This window comes from Artemia sp. Qi Xiang Cuo, chromosome 6 (assembly GCF_049724085.1).
Source record: "Artemia sp. Qi Xiang Cuo chromosome 6, ASM4972408v1, whole genome shotgun sequence".
In the NCBI taxonomy this organism is placed as follows: domain Eukaryota; kingdom Metazoa; phylum Arthropoda; class Branchiopoda; order Anostraca; family Artemiidae; genus Artemia; species Artemia sp. Qi Xiang Cuo.
The window spans coordinates 61,896,424-61,919,942 of record NC_142799.1 but is presented as its reverse complement, the minus strand read 5'-3'; the positions used below and the strand labels follow the sequence as shown (position 1 = coordinate 61,919,942).

The following is a 23,519-nucleotide window of genomic DNA, read 5'->3' as shown; positions in this document are numbered from 1 at the left end:
ATAAATTATTTACTGAAGCCATTTTTAATTTAGGTACCCTATTCAGTGACAATTTTGTATCAGACTACCGAGAGGATGAAGGTGTGAATTACAGCTTTTTCACCGTCTTTGCTGTCTTCTTCCCTGCAGCTACTGGTATCCTGGCTGGAGCAAATATTTCCGGTGATCTCAAGGTAATTTTTTTTAAGACCGTGGAAAGAGGCGTGAGATTTCCCAGGTTTAATTCACACACATTTTTTTTAACTTGTACTTAGCCATCCAACAAAGAGTTTAGTTAGTCTTATGCGTGTCAACAATTATTAATTGCTCAAAGGAAGGCAAGGTTCAACATCGAAGACCCTATTTTGCAGAGGTACTTGCAATAGCTTTCTCCAGAGAGCAAGATTTGGAGCTTTATTGACAAATTTATCACGTCTGGGATGTATAAAACAAAGACTGACACAGACTGAAGACGTTAAGACATTTTCGGTATCCTGGAATTCCTGAATCTCCAAAACACAAACCCTGGATGCAAGGTCCTGGCATTTCCAGAGGCTAAGACAGCTTTTGAGCCTAGCTTTCCCTCTAGATTTCATACTTTGTGCTGTTTATTTCGCGGTTTCAGTGTTTGTCTGTTAAATTTATTCTTTAAATTTTCTTTTTGGTCCCTCTCTCAAGCCATCAAAACAGATATCTCCATTCGTGCCAGTAAAGCCGAATATGCATTAATTACCGTTGCCTGGCGTTGCCGGTGGCCTTAATTACTGACGTATAAGATATTTCCTTTGGATGCCTACTTCAGTGCTATCCAAAGAAACATTTTATCGAAAAGAAAAAAGAGACTTTGAATAATGTGAACCGAATATTCAGCTAAAGGTTTTCGAGTAACTGGACGGCCTTTCCACCATCTGTCCATTTGCTGGTGGTTTTGAAGTTAGATAGAAGCTTTATATTTAACTGAATTCTGAAAATTCTGCCTTTGGGGACTAAAGCCCCTTCCTTCAACCCTATCGTAACCTGGTTGGTGTTCCTTGGGTAATTATTTATTTATTTAATAATGGCATCTCAATAATTTACCTGTTGTATTTATTTCTGTTGTTCCGAAGGATCTATTGGCTGTGTCTGGTATTATTTTGTAATAAGTTACATAAGAAATTATTTGATTTCACAATCCAAGTGCTCAAATTCTCCTCTTTCAAAAAAAAAAAAAACTTTTAACAAAGCTGTCTGAACTTTTTATGTGTTGAGATAGACTTTACCTTAATATTACGGTCAGGTAAAACATATATAGCTACATGAAACTTATTTAGCTGTCTTAAACTTATTTGAAAATCTATTAACGCAATAAGCGCAGTATTTTTGTCAGAATTATCTGCCTGAAAAAATGTTAAAACGTCGCAAGTATTTTGGAATCAGTTAAGGTTCTGAAGAATCAGATATTCTAAGAATAGTTTGTTCAACCCCTATTCTGGATAAAATATATCACTGTTATGGTAAAAAGAGACAAAGATAAAAACCTAGTAGCGCATCAGTAGCAAAAACAAATTAATAGTCTTAGTGCACAAAAATCTCCCAAACATTTTTTTTTTCTTTCTACTCTATACTGAAACTTTGAAAGTTATCTTGAATCATTCAAGAATCATATGTATTTATTTCTTTTGCAATTCTAGGACGCATCATCTGCTCTTCCTAAAGGAACTCTTCTCTCCATTCTTATTTCTACAATTGTTTATATCGCTTTTGCCTTTTTTTGTGGTGCCACTGTTGCTAGAGATGCCACTGGTAACGTTACTGGTCTTGCTGATGGCTCATTTTTGGAATGTATGCCAAATGAATGTGACTGGGGTCTTCATAACAGTTTTCAGGTAAGTTTTATTAGCCTTTTCTAAAAGCAGTAACTGTTTATAGAAGAGAATAACGGGATCCTATTCCATATTGGGCAGGATCAAAACATTACCACCAAGACGTCTGTAAAGTTGTAGGTTTCTAGGGCACTTTCTCAACATAAAAAAATTGTCATTTAATTTGTCTGGTTATTTTTTTTTATTATTTCTCCGATTAAAGGTGGAAGCAAAGCGATTTCAGTAAAACGTTATTAGCATGCTACGCCATTGATGGTGGAGCTCAGTTGCTTTTTCTGTGTCCCTGTCTTTAATTAAAGGAGTTGTTTCATGTCTTAACTTTTAAAGATTTAGTAAATATCGAATTATCCTGAGCTGGGTTGTGCCCCTTGATTTGAATCGGTTAAGTTGTCCATGTTAAGATTCTTGACTGTGCAGAGTTTATATTTTTTCTGACTGTGCATTTTTTCTGACTATATTCTTGACTGTTCAGAGTTTATATTAAGATTTGACTGTGCAGAGTTTATATTTTAAGTAACTGGGTTCCTTTTCTCGCTTTAACTTAGTTATTTAGGTTAATTTCCCTTGTGTTGAATGCACTACGTTAAGTTTACTGTTTTGAGTGGTCTCTGTCAATTTTTAACGTTTTCATTTGAATGGTTAGAGTTCTATTTCTCGGCTTTCTATTTCGATTTATCTCTTTTGAGCTTCCTTTTGAGAGTTGGATTAATTATGTTGTATTTATTGAGTTTTCAAACAGTTCGTGGTACCAAACTGTAAGTAAAGAGTGACGTGGCTCAATAGTATCCGAGACTCTAACAAATGGAATTTTGATACGAATAGATATATCAAAAGAATTGGGTTATTATGTTGATTCCAAATATATATGTTTCATTAAGTTTAATGCTAACCATCAAAAGCTACGAGCCTGAGAATATTTGTCTGATTTTTGAAATAAGGGGGAAACACCCCTTAAAAGTGAAAAAATCTTAATGAAAATCAAAACATTAGATTCAGCGTATCCGAAAATCCCACAGCAGAGGTTTCATGTTCCCATTTGCAAAAATGTTGAGTTTTGTATTTTTGCCAGAAGAAAGATCACTAATGTGTGGTTATTTTTTTTTTTTCAAGGGTGATTGTATCGACCCAGCGGTCCTAGAAAACCGGAAGAGGTCCCATTTGAACAGAAATTAAAATTTCTAGTGCCCTTTTTAACTACTACTACTACTACTAACAACTCGCCGCAACACCAAGCCGCCTGAGGCCAACACAACTACGCACACTCCTCCTCTACCCCAATATATTCAAAGCCTCCCTTTTCACTTATTCCTAGCCTTAGTGACTTAGTCTTCTTATAATTTTCAAACCTATTCTAGCTCCCTGAACTCGCAAAACCTCTGAAACGTCACTCATTTTTCTCACACGTTCATCTAGGATGCTTAAATCGTCAGCATAATCTAAATCCAGGAGACTTTTTCCTCCCCATTTGATTCCGTGGTCTCCCATTGCCTTTCCTGTGCTCCTTAAGACACAGTCCATCAAAATGATCCATATAAGGGGGGATAGAACACAGCCCTGCTTAACTCCTGATTTAATACAAAACCAGCTGCTAACCTCATTTCCTACCTTAACCGCAGCAGTGTTATTCTCGTACATAGCACTAATCACTTTAGTGTATTTGTCTGGTATACCATACAAGGATAAAACCTCTATTAAAACTCTTCTATCAACAGAATCGAACGCTTGCTCATAATCTGTAAAACTGAGGACCAAAGGTGTTTGAAAACTCAGGCACTTCTCAATTATTAGCCTAAGAGTGAAAATTTTGTTGACACATCCTCTACCTTTTCTAAAATCGCACTGTTCTTCTCTTACAACTTTGTCTACGGCGTCTCTCAGTCTAAAAAGTATCATATTACTAAGTAATTTACTACTTATAGAGACCAGACTAATGCCTCGATAATTATCACACTCACTTTTATCACCTTTCTTATAAAGTGGCTTGATTAAGGTTTCCTAAACTCATTAGGTACTTTCCATTTTTCAAAAATCATATTTATAATCTTTAGTAGCTTGTTTCTAACCTCAGAGCCACCATATTGAAGAAACTCATTTACCTCCCTATCAGCACCTGGAGCCTTATTATTTTTTAATCCTTTTAGTACTGTTGCTAATTCCTCCTGACAAAACAAATCTTCCTTCACATCCAAGGTATCACAAATTTTTTCCTTTTCCTCTATATCTTTTCCCGTAACTCTATCTTGGTTAAGCAAATTCTCAAAATGTTCAGCCCATCTCTCTTTAGTGTTTTCCTTATCGCTAATTGCGGCCCCATTCCTATCTTTAACTGGCCCAAGCTCAGATTGACTACTCCCTCTCAATTTGTTAACATGCCAGTACAATATTTTACTATTATGCCGTTTAGCTGCATCTTCCAGATCCCCGGCAATTTTATCCATGGCCCCCACTTCACACCTCCTTTGTTAATATTTTAATGCTTTCTCCACTTTCTTTCCATTCCTTTTGTTTTCATATGATCTATCACTCAGATAATTATTGTACAAGTCCTTTCTCCTTTCTATTAAACTTAAAGCTTTTTCACTAATATTCCTAGCTGCAGTTCTAGCTTTCTTCCCTAATACACCTTGAGCAACTTCACAAATTATTTTCAGCCTTCAGTAAACAGGCTGCCTTCAGTAAAATCTTTATAGTACTTTCAAATGAGCTATCTATTCTAATTAAGCGGCCTTTGTGATTCGGGGGTTTGTGGTTCGAACAAATATCGAACTTCAGCGTAAAGAGCAAGGTATTGACTAGGGGGCGAACCCCCTCATATACGTAATAATTTCTGCCCGTTTTAAGTTTTAATGTTGCTCCTTACTTTCAGTTGAAGAAACTTGTTTTTTCTGATCGTTTTTTTTATATCTAATTATTAAAAGAATTTAAGATGTGTGGCTAATAAGCTTTACGAAAATGTGTATTTTATTAATTTTGCTCCTTTGACTTTAATATTTTCTAAGAATTGTCAATTAAAAGGGAATGAGCGCTTGAAAGATAATTCACAATAAAAAAAACATTTAATCCAAGTTCCAAAGCTGTGTTACTACGGCCGCACGGCAGAGCTGTTACTACTAGGCTATAGCGCCTTGTCCATAAGAGCCTACTACATAAGATTTGCGGTTTCAAATCACCAGTTTATTATATTCTAGAAATTTAAGACCATAAGGTCTTAAAGTATTTTTGTATCATTCCAATTAGAAAGGGCCTTATTTGGTATTGTTACGGAAAAAACAGGAAGAATTACCCAAAATGCAATTTTTTAGTGCAACATGGTACTTTATGATGGTGTTATCAAGTCGACTTTATGGAAACTGACTAGATATAAATATTAGATTTAAATCATCCCTTAGACAGCTCTCTAGGGTACTTCAGCACCCCACCCGGCCTTTCCAACCGGAAATGACCCTGAAATTGCGCTTACTAGTTTCCAAATGGCACTTTATGATGGCAGTATGAAGTTATCAGGGTTACAGCGATATCTTGCAACCTATTAAGTGACGATCCCGTCCCACAGTAAAAAATACAATAGCTCATCACTCTTAAAAATAGTGTCAGATCGAAACACAAAGTACACTATTAGAATCATCTTGTCCGAAACCTCTATATAGGAAACTTACAGTCCTTTGGTTTGAATGAAACAACAGGGAATAAAGTGTCATAGTCATTCGAAATTAAAACGCCAAGAAATTAAAAAAACATAGTCAAATCAAAGACATACTTAACAAATACTCTGCTATAGATGAATAAGCAAATCAAATAACGAATAGAACTTAAAAAAGAATAAATAGGTTAAACTTAATATGAACAGAATTTACCAAAACAGATTTAGAACTACCACCTTCCAAACCTTGTAAAGGCTATAGCGTGGTTTTTTAACACTGTTTTTTAGTTAATTTTTGTTCGTTTTTAATTGACATGGTTTAATTGTTGGTTACTATTAAAGTTAATATTAATATTGTTGGAATATTTATTATTTTCTGAGTTCATCTTCTTAAAAATGAAGATGTTGAAAAATTGAATATACTAATATTCAGTCAAAGTTTTAATCAACAATAATTGTGTGCAATGAATTTTTAATAATGATTTTACTCAAATAATTTTGAGTTAGTAGAGAGCGTAATATTACTTATTAAATAATATAATTTAAATTTGCATGATCTTTTTTTCTACAGAGCTGGAGCGACACTGACCCCTATCCTCCCCACGCCCTTGAGAATACACATAGGCTATCTTTAACCCAACATTTTATAAAAACTATACTATATTTCGTGGTAATTACCTGATTGTTTAAGTAAATACATGCATTTTACTGTGTTTGAGTCTTAAAAAAAGAGAATCTAATTTCAAAAATACTACTATTGTGGTATTACTTAGTCTTTTGTTTAGAGAATTAAGTAAAAAAAACAAGTTTTTTAAACTGAAAGTAAGGAACGACATTGAAACTTAAAACGAGCAGAAATTATTCCATATATGAAAGAGGCTCTCCCCCTCCTCACCGCCTCGCTCTTTACGCTAAAGTTTTCTATTTTTTAACAAAAATAGAGCTACGAGAATGTTAAACTTCAGCTTATAGAGTTAGGCTTTGAGGAGGGGATAACCCCGGTTATATAGGGACTAATTTCCGCCTGTTGTGAGTTTTAATGTCGCTCCTCACTTTCAGTTAAAAAAACTTGTTTTTTTTATTTAATATCTGATCGTTTTTTAGTTAATGCAGCTTTTATTTTGGCTCACCGTCATTGAATAAGTAAACAAAATTTGCATAAAAACTTTACTTTTCTTTTGCTAAGTGGTTGTCTCTAAATTTTGTTTTGACGTAATTTTTCGTAATTTATATTCGTATATTTTTCTTCTGGCGAAAAATACAAAGTTGCAGATTTTTGCAGATATGAGCATGAAACCTATTCAATAGGGTTTTCTGATACGCTGAATCTGACGGTGTGAATTTTATTAAAATTCTTTCTCATGTAGTGGATGTTTCCCCCCCTCTTTAAAAAATCATGTACATATTCTCAGGCTCATAGCCTTTGATGAGTAATGCTAAACTTAATAAAATTTATATATTTAGAATTAGCATTATTAGCCCATTCTTTTGATACTTTTATTGACATCAAAACTCCGTTTTTAAAAGTTTCGATTACTATTCAGCCGTATCACTTATTTTTTTTATTGTTTTTTTTTATTACGCATATATTAATAAGTACATGAGGGGGTTCCCCCTTAGTCAATACCATGCTCTTTACGTCAAAAGTTAAAATTTTTGTTTAATTCACAAACACCCGAATCACAAAGGCCGTTTAATTAGAATAGATAGCTCTTTTGAAAGCGCTAAAAAAAACTGTAGCGTAAAGAGTGAGGTATTGACTTAGGGGCGAACCCCCTCATATACGTAATAATTTCTGTTCGTTTTAAGTTCTAATGTTGCTTCTTACTTTCAGTTGAAAAAACTTGTTTTTTTTAAAATTTAATTTCTGATCGTTTTTTAAATAATGCTTTTAAATCCAGCGCCCCTTTCATAAGAATGTCCCTTAACCCAAAGAAACTTCCTCCACGAAAAGATTCTCCCGAGTAACCCCCTCCTTCAGCCCCCCCACCAGAAAAAAAATCCTTCCTGAAAATGTCTGTATACTTCCCAATAACCAATACAATATGTAAGCAATTGGCAAAGTTCATAACTTGCAGCCCTTCTCCTGGGAACTGTGGGAGATTAAGTCATCCTAAAAGACATATTTATTAGATTTTCGACTATGTTGAACAAAACGGCGATCTCAAAATTTTGATCGGGTGACTTTGGGAAAAAAATGAGTGTGGGAGGGGGCCTAGTTGCCCTCCATTTTTTTTGGTCAGTTAAAAAGGGCACTAGAACTTTTAATTTCTGTTCCAATGAGCCCTCCTACGATATTCTAGGACCACTGGGTCAATACGATTACCCCTGGGGAAAAGAAAAAAAAACAAATAAAAACGCATCCGTGACCTTTCTTCTGGCAAAACATTGAAAATTCCACAATTTTGTAAATAGGAGCTTGAAACCTCTACAGTAGGGTTCTCTGATACGCCGAATATGATGGTGTGATTTTCATTAAGGTTCTATAAATTTTAGAGGGTCTTTTTCCTTTTTTTCGAAAATAAGCCAAATTTTCTCAGGCGTGTAACTTTTGATAGGTAAAATTAAAATTCATGAAACTTATATATTTGAAATCACAATTAAAATCTGATTCTTTTGATGTATCTATTGGTATCAAAATTCCGTTTTTTAGACTTTCGGTTACCATTGATCCGGGTCGCTCCTTACTTACAGTTCGTTACCACGAACTGTTTGATTATCTAAAGCTTTTTAAAGAACAGGTAATTTATTCTATCTTTGCATCTTCAAACATGTTTTCGTGCTTTAACTTGATGGCAGAAGGATTTAATAAGTTACGGCTAAAATTGGATTTTGGGAACTTTTTGGGATTTTGGGAACATCTAAATTTTAATCATAACGGGTAGTGAAACTTGGTAGACGGTTATAAAGTGGCTTAGAAACTAAATTTAACAAGGCCCTAATATAGGGAACAAATTTTCATATGAATGACGTCACAAATACTTGAATAGTCATAATAATTTTCGCTGAAGATGGTCTGTGCCAAGTATTCTTTGAATAAGACAGTTTAGGCCCTCGACTTTAGAGAAAAAATTTTTCAAATGAATGACATCACAAACACCCAGATGTCCAAAATCCTAATGGTTTTAATTTTTATAGGGAATAAAATGGGTACTCCTGTACTAAACGGGCTCTTTTATATACTGCTAGTTTGGTTAATGCTAATAAAATAAAATAGGATTAATATATAATAGTTTAGAAACAAATTTGGGCTATATATTTGTACATTAGGGGGGGGGGGTAGGGTAAAGCATAGCATATATTTTTACGTTACCTAACCTAATCTAGTTACCTCCTCCCCCCTGAACCTCAAAAAACAACAGTTTAAATATAGTACACGCAATGAAAACAACGCTATACATTGTATTACTCTATAGCGGTGTCTTGAATTATTCCGTCAAAAACGGGTTTTTCGTGACTGGTTTCCATTGCAGTATATAAAAGAGTCTGTTTGGTACAGGAGTATCATAAAATGGGATGAAATTAAAATTGTTTGTGGAAGATATATATATATATATATATATATATATATATATATATATATATATATATATATATATATATATATATATATATATATATATATATATATATATATATAGGGCAAAACTATGAGCCCAACTAATATACATTCACTTCTATTTTACATAAAAACTTGGTTGTAACAAAGACTTTTTGTTGTTTTTTCAGGTCATTGAAACAGTCTCTGCTTTCGGTCCTCTTATCTTCGCTGGATGCTTTGCTGCCACTCTTAGCTCCGCCCTTGCTAGCTATGTCTCTGCGCCTAAGATTTTTCAAGCTGTTTGCAATGACAACCTCTATCCAGGTATTGGATGGTTTGGCAAAGGCTACGGCAGAAACAATGAGCCTATTAGAGCCTATATCCTAACTTTTATTATTGCGCTTGCTGGAATTGCCTTAGGTAATTTTTTTTACCTCAACCAAAATGCGTTAAAACTGTGAGAAAAAAAATGACCAGAAAAAAAGAACTTTAATTTTAAATTAATCAAGATTTGTTTTTAGTTTAGTGAAGATTCAAAAAGGAAAATACTTGTTTTCTTTATTGACAAATTAAAAAAAATCCACAACAAAAGTTTTTACAAAAAACGTAAAGGTCTACATTAAAGCAAAGATAAGCAAAAATAAAGCTAATAATTTTTTAAGAGTAAATGTAAATAGTGACATTCATTTCTGAAAGTCTTAATAATTTTGGATTTATTAAAGTTAAATAAAAAGAGATGACGTCAAAAATATATTTGTTTTCAGCAAAGTGCAAATTATGTTCTGGTCTTTAGAAGGAAACTTCTTTTATGGCAAGAGTTTTTTCTTATTAATTTCTGTTCGTTTCTAAAAGTTTCAACTTGAGACCCTATTCCAGTCCTAATTCATCCCGCCTAGATATCTTGACAGTCTAGTCTATTTTGACAATCTGGATGCCCTTAAACCATTTTGATTTATCTAAATAGTGGCAGTAATAGTAACAGTAGTAGCAGAAGTATTAGCAAAATTAGTAGTAAAATTGGTAGCCCTGGAAGTTTTATTTTAATGCCCTTAGACGTTGATGGGATATTTTTAATACACCTTTTATAACCCACATGTACAATGTGTGTTTTGATTCAGTTTAAAACCCCCATTACCATTTCCTGAAAGTTTTACAAATACCCGTATCTACTTTTAGGTACACAGCTTTCTCTAAAATAACTTCATTTTTTTTTTTACCTGTAACACTTGCCAATAAATTCCTCAGTCCTGTTACATTTGTTTCTTGTTTTTCACACTGCAACATTACGTGACATTGTGTTTCTAGTTTTTTCTCAAATAGCTTTCGACTCTTCTGTGGGTAACAAATTATGCATAAAGAAAAACATGTGTTCTTTAACTTTTGGCAGCAACAGGCAACTTTCTAGTAGTATGAAACTTTTGTCCCCCTCTTCTTCACTATAACTACCATTTTCAATTATTTTTAGTGGAGGAATCTGCTTCTTTTTTTCATAATATTCCTTAAGTTTTACTTTGTCAATTTTCCCACTTATCTCAAGCAACATTCCTAATTTTTCTATTTCATAAATTTTTTCGAATGCCTGATTATATTTTGGAGGATATTTTATTTCTTTTCTTTTCTATGTTTCATACCAAGCTCTTGTTGGTGATTCTTTTTTCCTTATCATTTGTTCCAATATCGTCCCAACGAAAATTTCTTTCATATAACATTCCACATGTATGACTTGAAGGCCTGCATGATTTCTTTGTATGAACATATTGTCTGTTTTCAATTTAGGTAGAAATTTAACTTTCCATATGTACTGGTAAATTTCACTCACAAATCACAATTTACTTTAAATGTGTCTTTTTGGGTTGTGAAGCAAAGGACAGATACTATAAAACTGGGCAAGCATAAGTACTCACATACTGGGCCTTCTGGTGAACAGTCATACCTATTCCATATCCTTGTCTAAGGGCATTTTTGTATTTCGATGTCGTATTTATCCAGTTTTCACTTTCCGTTCGGTTCCAACTTCTTTGAAAAAATACAGCCACTATTTTAGTTTTTTCCCTTCTCGGGATCCCCTCAAACATCTCTTCTACTTCCTCTCCTAATATACGCTCTCTTAATGACCTGAATGCAACTACTGTGTTTTGATATAGCCCAGCATCCCTGTAAACAATCCCTGAAAGTTCCCGTTAGCAGAATTAGTTTGAGTTTTAGTTGTACTAATGACAGTAGCAACAGCAGTACTGCAAACAGTGCTAGTACTGCTACTACGAGTAGTTCTACTAGCATTACTAGTACTACTACTAGACGTGTAGTTTAACACTACTCAACTTTAAATACTAATAGTAGTTATACATCCCTATCGACACGCCCTGAAAGTTTCAATTTGATACTCTAAGCTGTTCCTGAGAAATTGCTCATCCACTCTTTTGGCAATCTTAATGCACTCAGTCTTTTGATTTTTGTTGCACGTCCCCCTAAATGTTCCCTGAAAGTTTCACCTTAATACCCTTAGCTTCTGTAGAAGTAGTCACCGTAGCGCTATTAAGTAATATGCATATAGTGTCTTTTGGTCAATTACATCCCCCCTCAACATACCCTGAATGTTTCAACTTGATGCTCTAAGCCATTCCTGAGATATTGCTTATATGATATTTTAACAATCAGCATGCATGTAATATCTCTTGATTTTAATTGAAAAACCTCTTAGACATTTCTTGAATATTTCACCTCAATAGTATTAGCTTCCCTATTAGCAGTAATCGTAGTAGCAATACTGGAAAGTAGTAGTAGTAGTATACATATAGTGCCTTTTGGTTAGTTCAAAGTCCGCCTCAACATAACCTGAAAGTTTCAACTTAATGCTTTAAGCCATTCTTGATATATTGCTGGTATACCTTTTTGACAATCTACATTCTCATGTTGTGTTTTGATTTAGTTCAACATCCTCTTAAACATTCGCTGAAAGCTTCACCTTAATACCCTTAGCTTCAGTAGTAACAATAGTAGAAGTAGTGGTAGTAACTTTAGTACCAATGTGCATATAGCACCTTTTTTGCAACATTACCCTTAATACACACTAATAGTTTCAGCTTAATACCGTAAGCAGCTCCAGGGACATTGCGGATACGTCCTTTGACAATCTGCATGTACATAGGAGAGTGTTTCATTTAGTTCAACAGCCTCCCCAATATTCCTTGCAAGTTTTTAATACCCTTAGCTTGAATAGTGCCAAAATTTTTATTTGTTATATTATAGCTATTATAGTTATTGCTTTGTTGCATAAAATGGCCAAAAAAGCCAATTATTGACGTGCTGTCTTTTCCCTTCTTGTATTAGGTAAAGGCGGCGAGAATTTAAGGTTTTCATTCCATCAAGCTATGTCGATATTCTCTGAGTGAACTCTTTCTGTGTGAATCTGACCCTGTTCGATGGATATTCAGTTGAAGTCTAATAACACTATTGTTCATGAGTTGAAACCCTGTTCAACATAACCAAATACTGTTCAATAGAAGTGGTTATGATTATCACTTAGTGGCATAAAATGGCCCAAAAAAGGTAAATCAATGAGGGGCCCTATTTTTCCCTTTATAGAGGAACTAAAGATACACTTGTGCCAATGAGAGTGAAGGCCTACCCGGCAAACTAGAAACTTTCAAAAATAATTTGAATTTTAATATGCCACAATCTGGATCCAAATTAAAAATCTAAATTTATTTGATCCCAAGATGATGTTTTTTTAAAAGTAGGCTGATTTTATTTTGCATAAAAATATGCAAAACTAATGTAAGATTTGTTTCTGAAAAACGTCTTTAACAAGCCAATATTAGCCGAACTTCCGCTTCTGAGTCAGTAAACACACAAAAAATTACCAGCAAAATAAAGCAAATATAATAGGGCTAGTTAGGATTTTGTTTTAACTTCAAAGAGGTTGTAAATAATGTCAAAACAATTAACCTCAAAGGATTAAAAGGGAATAAACCTTTTAATAAATAATATAATTGATAATTGAAAATAGAAAAACACAAGGACAAATTTAATCTTGTGTTTAACAAATACAAAAAAAAAAATTTAGTTTTAAAAACAAGAGTGAAACTCTAAAGAGGAAGCTCAAAATTTGTGAAACAAAGACTAAAAATTTATAAGGGAAAAGGGGAGGAGTAGGGTAAGGGAGGGGAAAAGGAGAGGGTAAGGGCAGGAGATATTTTATTGGTACGAAAAGGAGGATTTCTGCTGAAATAGAACGAGGGAGGCAAGTTCGAAGGGAGAAAAATTGGCTAGAAAAAAGGGAATTTGACAGGAGGGTACAAAAGACAAAAAAAGGTGGCAAAACAAAAGAACATTTTCTCCTCACTTTGAGGCTGAGCAGATTAACTCAGCGAAGAGGGGAAACATAATGGACTTTACCCTCATATTGAAAAGAAGTCTTAGGCACCTTATTTGGGCTGGCTATATTCTGTCGATCACTTCTGTCATTTTGACACACGCGACTGGTTTACTTTTGGCCTGATGAAAATAAAAAATAAAAAATGAGATTAAAGAAAATAAAGAGTATTTTAATTTTGGTTTCGCAATTAACTGCAGGATTTTGCCGGGTTAAGCTGGAATAAATATGCCTTTTTTTTCTCGGAGACTCTTTTGAGTAATCACTGTTTCTGAATCTTGTTCATTGTATATTAAGTTAGAGTTAGCAACCCTGACGCTAAGTTTAATATCAATCATTGAAAGCATTTGCTATCTTTTTTAAGGTGAATTGAATACTATCTCTCCCCTGATTTCAAATTTCTTTTTGGCTGCTTATGCTCTTGTGAACTTTTCAACCTTCCACGTGAATTTAATTAAGCCTGTTGGCTGGAGACCTACTTTCCGGGTAAGAGTTTTTATTTTTACATTGTTATTTTCCAGAAAGTACACAAACTGCATTGCTTGCCAGTCCAAGGAAATAAAAAACCTGTGAAACGAAAAAAATTCCATATATGGAAGAAAAACGACTGGGAAGAGACGGGATTTTCCATATTTTTGAAATGTTTTAAAGAAATTAAATATTTTTGATGTTAGTAACTCCAAACATAAATTTTTCATAATCGAAAATTTAAAGTCCAATTTAAGATAAGCATTCATTAAAAGTTAAACCAGACAGTGACTTGTATCAAAATCACAAATACAAGAGAAGTCAAAACCAAGAGGCGGGGAGTTCTCAAATACAACATAGGAAAATTAGTAAGAGTGTCAACCCTGTTCATTGCAAAATGCAAGAGCTGCAAACAGCTATTGACAGCTCTCTTTTATTAAATTTTTTTTTTTTAATTTTTAAAATAAAGATTGCTTGGTTTAGTGTAATTTTTATATATATATATTTCTTAGTGATTGCCTGTGTGGTATTTTTGCCAATTAAACTAAAAATAAAATATCAAGTCCAGAAATAGGAGAAAATGTCAAACTAGCGAGCAGAGAAAAGTTTTTAACCTATTAGCAATCACATGAAAAATATCGCTTACAGGAAAAATAAATGACTAAGACTAGGACTGATACTTCGGCATTAAAACAAACTTTCGTTAGCATAATACTGTTATTTGTTCAAAGTTGGTCTAGTTCAATGCGTTAAATCTAGTTTAGCAGCTCTTGTTCGATTTTGTAATCTATTTTTTCCTCTAGAAAGGCTGCTTTAAAAGTATTTGCTAAATTTTTAGATTTTGTTGTTAGTAAGACTCGGGCATTGCCGAAGATTGTCCATTTTGGCCAACCGTCAGCAGCAGATCGTCCGTGGTTGGGATGGGAGGATGTCATAAAGAAAGATTGAAAGGAAACGGGAACCTCATGAGAGGGTGTAAAGAGGAAGGCTTTGAATAGATTGGGATAGAGAAGGAGCGTGCGTAGCTGTGTTGGCCTCATGTGGCTTGGTGCTGCGGGGAGTTGTTAGTAGTAGTGGTGGTAGTAGTAGTTTTCTTCATCAAAACTCTTATGCTCCCTCCTTGGCAATTTAAATCAGGTTGAAAATATTAACATTCCAAATTAAAAATTTAATTTAAGTAAACCGTTATAAAACCGAAAGAAACATATTTTTGAAAATGTATCTTCATACGCATCTTCAAAAATTGAAAAGCAAGTAAATTATAATTAAAATATAATTCAAGGGACTATTATATTATAAACTTTAGTTAACAACTCAGCAAGAAAATTGCTAGTTTTCAGCTTTTTCCAGCCCCTTGAGTCTTCCCTTCTCTCCGTTGTATCAATTTATGTTTATATAATTGATATAAAACGTGAGTCAAGTCCCCTATAGATCGTTGTCGTCATTTTAAATAATTAGTTTTTGAAAACATTTTTCGAAAAATGAGTCTTTGAGTCTTTCAAGAAGAAGCAAAGAGCAACATTAAAGCAAAGACAAGATGAATAAAGTAAAAAATAATCCAAACAGGTTATGAACTTGAATTAAAAAGAATAATCAGATCAAGGTTAAAACGAACAGAAATTGTCACAAACTGAAGTAGGACTGGCCCCTTAAGCCTTTTGATGGCATGGGTGTCATTTGTGCTTTACGGAAGAAAAAAAAAATTTTCAAGCAATATATTTTTCTTAGGTGCTTAGGTATAAGCACGAGAAAGAGAATTGCCATAATAGCTAATATTACTGAAATGAAGTAGTGACAGTAGACAGACTGTTCATATATATAACATATATAAACTTATTACTTATCAATATAAAGCTATTACCCACAAAAGCAAAAACGACAATGTGGAGTACAAAAAATGTAAGAGAAAAGAAAGAAAAAAAACGACAAAAAAGTAACTTTAAATACTATTAGCAAGAAAATTAATTAACATACTTCAGAAAGGAAAAAAACTGCAAAATAGGGTTACAAACAGAAACAAAATTCAAGGTTCTCACACAAAAAGCATCAGTCTATCTACTAATATTCACTAATTACGGTACCATCGCGGTAAACGAAGCAAAATTAATGGTAATTCTTGGGATTCTTAGCAGTTTTAGAATTTTTAAACGTTATAAAAGAGAAACTGTTTAAATAACATTTTGTCTTCGGTAAATTGCAAATGACACTCTAGCCTTTAAAAGCCATAGGATCTATTTGGTGATTCTGCTTTAGGTATTCTGTTCCTTTTAGGTTCTACTTGATTAGGTGTGCCCATTGTATCTGTTTTTTTTTTTGTTTCCCATTTATTCGTTGACAGACATCTTGTTTCATTTAAAGTTTGAATTAATATTTAACTTTGTTTCTGCTTGAGTAGCTCTCTTCTTTTCTTTGAAAACTTCTTTTATGGAATAGCTTTTAAATTTCTTGACATATTCTTCTATGTGAATTGGAGCCAAGCCAGCCAAAAAAAACAACAAACAAATAAACAGTACACTGAAGCCACATCAACCTTTATTGAGACAGCAGTATTGCGTTGCCTGTGAAAGTACAGCATTATTTTGAGTGATCTTATACTCTCGAAGTTTATTTTATGCTATTGAGTCTAAATGATTTTATTTTATATTCATTAAATAACTTAATGAACATCCAACCCCAAAAGTAAGGGAAACTTCGTGAATTCAAACTTATGCTTGCATTAAAACAAATTATTAGCGCCATCTATTTTTCTTGATTTCTTCTTTTATATTCCATCCTTGACTGATGCACACTTGCCATTTCAGGTGCTTTAAATCTAAGAAAGAGCAAAGAACGAAGAAATATGCCACCTGTAGGAACCAGCTCTAGCCTATTTAATTTGTTTTGATTTTAAGCAAATTATCTTAGGCCTGCTTTTGGCAGACAAGCTTTTGACTTAAGCAATCTCTGAAAAAAAAAAAAAAAAAAAAAAAAACGCTGGATAATTGAAACTTTCCGAGAATTATCAGCTTTAACAATAATATTGCAATATCAATAATCCAAATTTTCTTGGAAATTTCTGTTTGTCCAGTGTAGTCGGCAGACGCTACACTGTCACGCAGTCTAAAGAGTTTTAGTGTCCGTCGTCCCAGTGCAGCTTGTTTGTTATTCTCTTTGATCTAATCTGCATTGACAAAAAAATCACTATTATACACCATCTCTTAATGGTAAGCTTCTGAGGTAAGCAAAATAGAGACAGCAGTATATGTACCTATTGATAAGGCTGTATATCTTCAAAACGAAAGAGCGTATCTCGTATTATTTTTGTTAAAAGTAGGTTTCGAAGCTTGGTAAATTCTTCTTGTATATTTATATGTACTGACCACCTCTTTAGGGATTAATACCATCATACGGGTATTATGCACTTACTAAGCTTACTTACACCTTCAAGTTTGATGTTGTTGTTTCTTAAACAGGAAAGGAATTAATTACTTAAATGTTTCTTAGCTCATGAAATTGCAATTGCATTAAAATACTATTCTTTTCACTAATAATTTGCTAGATTTGTTTCAAAGTTTATTCAGCAAACTTTCTTCTTACCAAACTACTTCTTGTTCTACTAGTAAAGAGTGTTGTTAAGTCATACAAGTGGAAAATTGCAATAATTTGACGTAAAATCATCAGCGCCATCTAATGTTTGGTGTCTCTTGGCATTTTTATAATGTAATAATAAACCAAAATAAGTGTAATTAGTTATTATAGTAGTAAGTTTCTGATTTCAGTTTCTAAGGAAGTAGCCACTATGAAAGTTGAAGAAAAATTGCCAAGAAAACGTGATAATGTGGATCCCCCTACATTTTGGTGGGCAATTTTTAGTTGGCTCCTATTCAACAGCATCAGCAGGTTTCTCTATTCAACACACTAATCGTAATTCAGAGTACATATCAAACTGTGAATTTAGTTTTCAATAAATGTTAATCCTAGTAAAAGAAATCCAGGAAAAAACCATTTTATCTTTTTTTTTTGTTTATATGTGTTATAGTTATTAAAAAAACATTTGTATTTCCAGGTTAAAGGCTAAAAATAATATCAAACATAAATGCTCGGAAAAATATGTTCGAGGGAAACTCTTAAAGAGCGACAGACATAAAAAAAAAACAATTTTGCCCCTGTCCTCCTTAGATCTATTTGTATCTGAAAGCCGTAACTTAAAAAAAATAAATATTTATTTGATTAATTCAAAATAATGAAGTTTTTAGGGCAGTAATAAATTTTTTTCAGTGGTGCCACGTTTTGCGGTGAAAATGAATCTAAAAAGTCGAACATGAACAAGCAATTAATTCTTGAAGGTTGCTACATTTTATTAGTTAATGCCTACAGACTACTACATTTTCAACATAAAACATTTTATTAAACTGTTTGGCACCATACAAAATATGTAAACATTTATAAAAACAAAACAAATTAAAAATATAAACGCCAAACAAAACAAAACATATTATTAAACATTTTTGCGTCACACAAAACATATAAACATATAAAAAACAAAAACATATTAAAAACATCAATACCATACAAAACAAAACATACTATTATACTGTTTGGCGCCATACTATCTTTCCAGCTGATTTTTCACCTATAATTTATTTCTTTTTAAAGCTGGCACCCATTACCACAGAAACCTATGGATTTGCATTGGGTCTTTTCAATTAAAACTGAATCCTTATTCTAATTTTCTAAAATATAAATGGCTGAAGAATATTCAACTTAAACATTGAAATCAGATTTCATTTTTGGTCTCCATGGCAATTTAAAACCTTATTCCGATGCTTTCAAAGTTCATACTACTTACTTTATGCTGATTTTTGAAAGCCATCTCCTCTTAAAGAGATATTAATTTTGTATTAGTAGAAAATACGTAGTAGTCACTTCTTTCTACATAGGCGGCACATTTAAAATTCTAAGTATATTCACTTTACTTCAGAAATTTGATACGGTGCAGGCATTCCACTGTAGCCTTGATAATTACCAAAATATTTTTGGTACTGGTGCATTATACGGGCACTACTATATACTGTATGTGGAATGTTAGGTTAGGTTAGGCAAACCGACTTTTTGCTTACATTGCCGCACACAACACCTCTAATATTGTCCAATCAGCTTCCCATACAAGTATAAAGTTAGGACGTGTCCATTTTCGCATTCTTTTGTCTTGGGCAATATCCCCTTATCCTGTAAAAATTCAACTGCCTCTTTTTCTGTCTTTGGCAAATCCCAAATTGTAATTTTAACGTTCATATCAGATCATTTCCACTCTAACAACTGTTTTAGTGCCGGGTATCTGTCTCTCCCATTTGACTGTAGCTTTTCCCGTTTGGTATTCCATGTACAGTATATAGCGGTGCCCGCATAATGCACCAGTACCATTTTTTTTTCCAAAATTTTTTGACAAACTGAATAATATTCTTATGAGCGGTTGTAAGTTGTTTTTTCTCTTTATTAAGGAGCTTCGTCTGATAAGTTATCAATAAGTTTTAGTGGTTTCATTTTGGATTTAATTATTCCCCTTTTTCATTGATAATTGTTCAGCTACATGAATTTCAATTTTCAGTATTACAATGGCTGGGTCAGTCTCTTTGGTGCAATACTATGCATCTTTGTGATGTTTTTAATGAGCTGGGTAACTGCACTGATCACATTTGCTGCCTTTATTGTCCTCTATCTTGTGGTTGTCTATAGAAAACCTGGTAAGTAATATATTGATCGTTTGTTATTACAAATTTTTGTTAAGTTGAACAGGAATTTTCTGAACAATGGCGATTTAAGATTTGCCATGAGAGCAAAAGAACATTTTTCATGATTTGAGTGCTAAGTGGATATAATTACTTATAGTGGTCAAAGAGTGCATACATTAGAGTAATTGAACGTTAAAAAGATTTTAGTATCAAATGCTAGTTAGATGTTTCTCTCTGTAGAGAGGTTTTTTCTCTTGAAAACCCTTTCTTCCTTAACCTGGTGACCTATAATATTGGAGATAAACTCTTATTTTGTCATTTTTGCTTCCTTTGGAATGCTAGCAAAAGCTACTAAAAACTTTTTTATTTTTGTTTTTTTGGTTCGTTTTTAATATTGTATATTATGCAACAGAGATGCAAGGGAACCTCTACTAAACTGTCCCTGGCCTTAATGATGAAGTATATATATGCTTCAAAAATAAAATGACCTCTGAAAAAGGTGAGATCCTGAGAGTCCAGATAAATCTTTTCGAAGGTGAAGTTTTTATTTTCAGGGGAGGATATCTAGACAAATTTAGTCCCTAAACGGCCCCCCGCCATCCTCTTCGACCTTTGTGCAGGTAGAAATATGATACTATATTTATTAGCTGCTGAGCCATTGGAATATTTAAAATAATAGAAAATACCATCAATATGGATAGATTTATGTAATGGCTAACTTGCAATACTATGCATCTTTGTGATGCTTTTAATGAGCTGGGTAACTACAGCTCATTAATGGCTAACTAATAATACTACCCCTACTATTAAAAACCCATTCCCACGATAAGCTATCTAAAGTCAGCTGCACAAGATCATCCTTTTTGGATGAATTTTAGTATGATTTTAGTATGATCTGGTATGAACAGATTAGGATCAGGTACAATTAATCTGGTACTTGGAAAAAACAGAATAAGTGAACCGCCTATAAGCAAAGACCTAGTACTGTTTTATTATGTAAAGCTAACTGAAATAAATTAAATGACAAGTTAAAAAAAAGTTACTTTTTATAAATAGCTTTACTTTGATTACAGTGTAGACATTACGGAAGTGACACTTTATTAATTTAGACGTTAACTATGGCTCAAGACATTATTTGTGAGAGCTTGATTTAGAGGTTAACTGTGGTTTCATATACTACAATATGACATACCAGATCTGATTACCAGGCCAGTTATTGTAAATGACAGTCAATGCTTTGATACTCCTGAAATTGCCTGCTCCTACGAGTTGCAAGCTACCTCGACAATCTTAATTCCTAAAAAGCTGCGGCTGGGCATTGAAGACCTGATTTTAGTTTGAACTTAATCGCAGTAGTTTTTTTTAATTCGGTAAGACAGTATTTGAAAAATAAATTTGATTAAATTACCACAAGAAACAAATATATTTTTCAAATTTTGAAACACGTTTTCAAGAAATTTTTACGTCAAATTTATGAGAATAATTATTTTATTTTAGTTATTCTATTAAAATAAATTTGATTAAAAAGCTATGAGAAACAAATATACTTATTCAGCTTAGATTTCTTTTTTTTTTCTGCTCTTTTATGATAACAAGCTCTTCCCTGAAAATTTATCCTGAAAGCTATAATAGATTGAGGCCTTCACAGAAAACACATCGTGATATGTTAGAAATTTTAACTTTTCTTGCCTATCGAAGGTATCTTTCAAAAAATATAAAATAAATCAAGAGGTAGACCCGAATTTCCACAGCAAATTGCTTCTAAGTGCAGATATTAATGCCGTTTTTTCCATACAGAGGTTAACTGGGGCTCAAGTACCCAAGCTCAGACATACAAGACTACTGTAGATTCAGTTTATCAGCTTTTAAACTTAGAAGAGCATGTGAAGAATTATCGTCCCCAAATCTTGGTTTTAACTGGTCATCCTGCATCAAGAACCCCGTTGGTAGACTTTGCAAATTTAATCTGCAAAAAACAGGGCTTTATGCTATGTGGACACATTAGTAAGGTTCGTATTCCAACTTTGAAATGCTTTATTTAGAAATTTAAAAGCTAAAGATCCTGTCCTCAGCCAGTTTCATTAAGCTACCACGTATTAGACATACCCAGTACTGTATCCTCAGATTACTCTAAATGACCTATTACTTTCCTCAAGGAATGTAAAAACTTTAATAAACAAAATAAGTCCATTCAAAAATTTTAAGCCCCAACCCCCTTCCCCACAAAATAAAGTCTTATGTCCTCTTAATTCCTAAAAAGCTGCGGCTGGGCAGCATTCGTTAATTTAGAGATTAATGAACTTAGACATTGCTCTGTCTTAAAATTATTTTACCTTTAAAATAGTAAAGAAAAAGGAAGTATAAAATATAAATTCTGGTTCAAAAGAGACAAGGACATCTCTAACGGTGAGGAATAGACATTATGTTTCTAAAAATGTAAACAATAATAGCTATAATTTAAATGTTTTCTTTTTGACTAAGGGTTTCGTTTACGTTACACTTTGCTGGACTAGCTCTTTAATCAGACACTTTTAGCTACTTGTTGTGTCATCTTCAATTATTCAAAACACATTAAATAGACGTTTTTAATTTAAATTTCGGTATTCTAACATAGATTGGTGTGTAAATCCCAGTCACAAACCTATTGGATTCAAATTTATTATACACTGAAATGTAAAACACACTGTTGACATATTATTTTTAACGCTTTATTTTCCATTGAGGAAGAAAAATTCACCCACACAAAAGAGGGGACCATAAAATATAACTGGTTGAAAGCACACACACCCAGCTCTATTTATACTCAGGTGGATAGTTCAGAGCTAGGCAACAGATCTGATAGGCTAGTTCAACCCAGAGGACTTGCGTTTCCTTCAAACTGTTTCCCTCACCCTCTTCTTCAAATTCTTGACTTCTTAGATTTGTGCGAATAAATCAATCACTACCATGTTCAAGTGATTTCTACAAAAAATAAGGGTATAAATTTTCAACTTGGTCTCTTTCATTAAACAGGAAAAGTTCACCCAACGTCAAAGAGAGGCCATAACACGCAGTGCATACGGCTGGTTGAAAGCACACAAGATCAGGTCCTTCTATACTCTTCTAGACAGCTCAGAAATAAGCAATGGAGTTGGTGTACTGATACAATCAAGTGGACTGGGCAAAATTAGACCGAATATTGTGATGATGGGCTTTATGGCAGACTGGGCTACTCGAGATCCGAATGAATTGAGTGAATATTTTGAGAGAATACAGTAAGTGTGTTTTCAATTCGTTTTTCACTATCTTTATTTTATTTCATTCTAATCCTTTTAATATTACGAAGAATTGATTAAAATTGAAAATTGTACTAGATCAAACAGTTAGTGGTAACGAACTGTAAGTAAGGAGCGACCCACCTCAATAGTAACCAAAACACTAAAAAACAGAATTTTGATACCTATAGACACATTAAAAGAATCAGATTTTCATACTGATTTCAAACATTTAAGTTTCATCAAGTTTTGTCTTACCCATCAAAATTTACGAGCCTGAAAAAAATTGCCTGATTTTCAAAAAAAAGGGGAAAACTCTCCCTAAAAGTGATAGAATTTTAATGAAAATCAAACTACCATATTCAGCGTATCATAGAACCCTGCTGCAGAGGTTTCAAGCTCCTATCTGAAAAAACGTGGAATTTTGCATTTTTGCCAGAAGAAAGATCACGGATGCGTTTTTTTTTTTTTTTTTTATCCCAGGGGTGATCGTATCGATCCAGTGGTCATAAAATATCGCAAGAGGGCTCATTCAAACGAAAATTTAAAGCTCTAGTGCCCTTTTTAAATAACGAAAAAGTTGGAGGGCAACTAGGCCCCCTCCCACGCTCCTTTTTTTCCCAATGTCACCCAATCAAAACTATGAGATACCCATTTTGTTCAAAATAGTCGAAAGCCTAATAAATATT

At 33.3% G+C, this 23,519-nt stretch overlaps 1 protein-coding gene across 1 annotated transcript in view; it reads left to right on the top strand.

The window, feature by feature from the left end:
* Positions 1-23,519, top strand: part of LOC148951480 (bumetanide-sensitive sodium-(potassium)-chloride cotransporter-like) — a 177,904-nt gene that overhangs the window by 72,704 nt on the left and 81,681 nt on the right. The window contains exons 7-13 of the mRNA XM_089090904.1: positions 34-173; positions 1,650-1,844; positions 9,211-9,442; positions 13,762-13,883; positions 19,453-19,588; positions 21,374-21,585; positions 22,589-22,830. Of these exons, the coding sequence (XP_088947030.1) occupies positions 34-173; positions 1,650-1,844; positions 9,211-9,442; positions 13,762-13,883; positions 19,453-19,588; positions 21,374-21,585; positions 22,589-22,830 (1,279 nt within the window). The remainder of the gene's footprint in view (positions 1-33; positions 174-1,649; positions 1,845-9,210; positions 9,443-13,761; positions 13,884-19,452; positions 19,589-21,373; positions 21,586-22,588; positions 22,831-23,519) is intronic.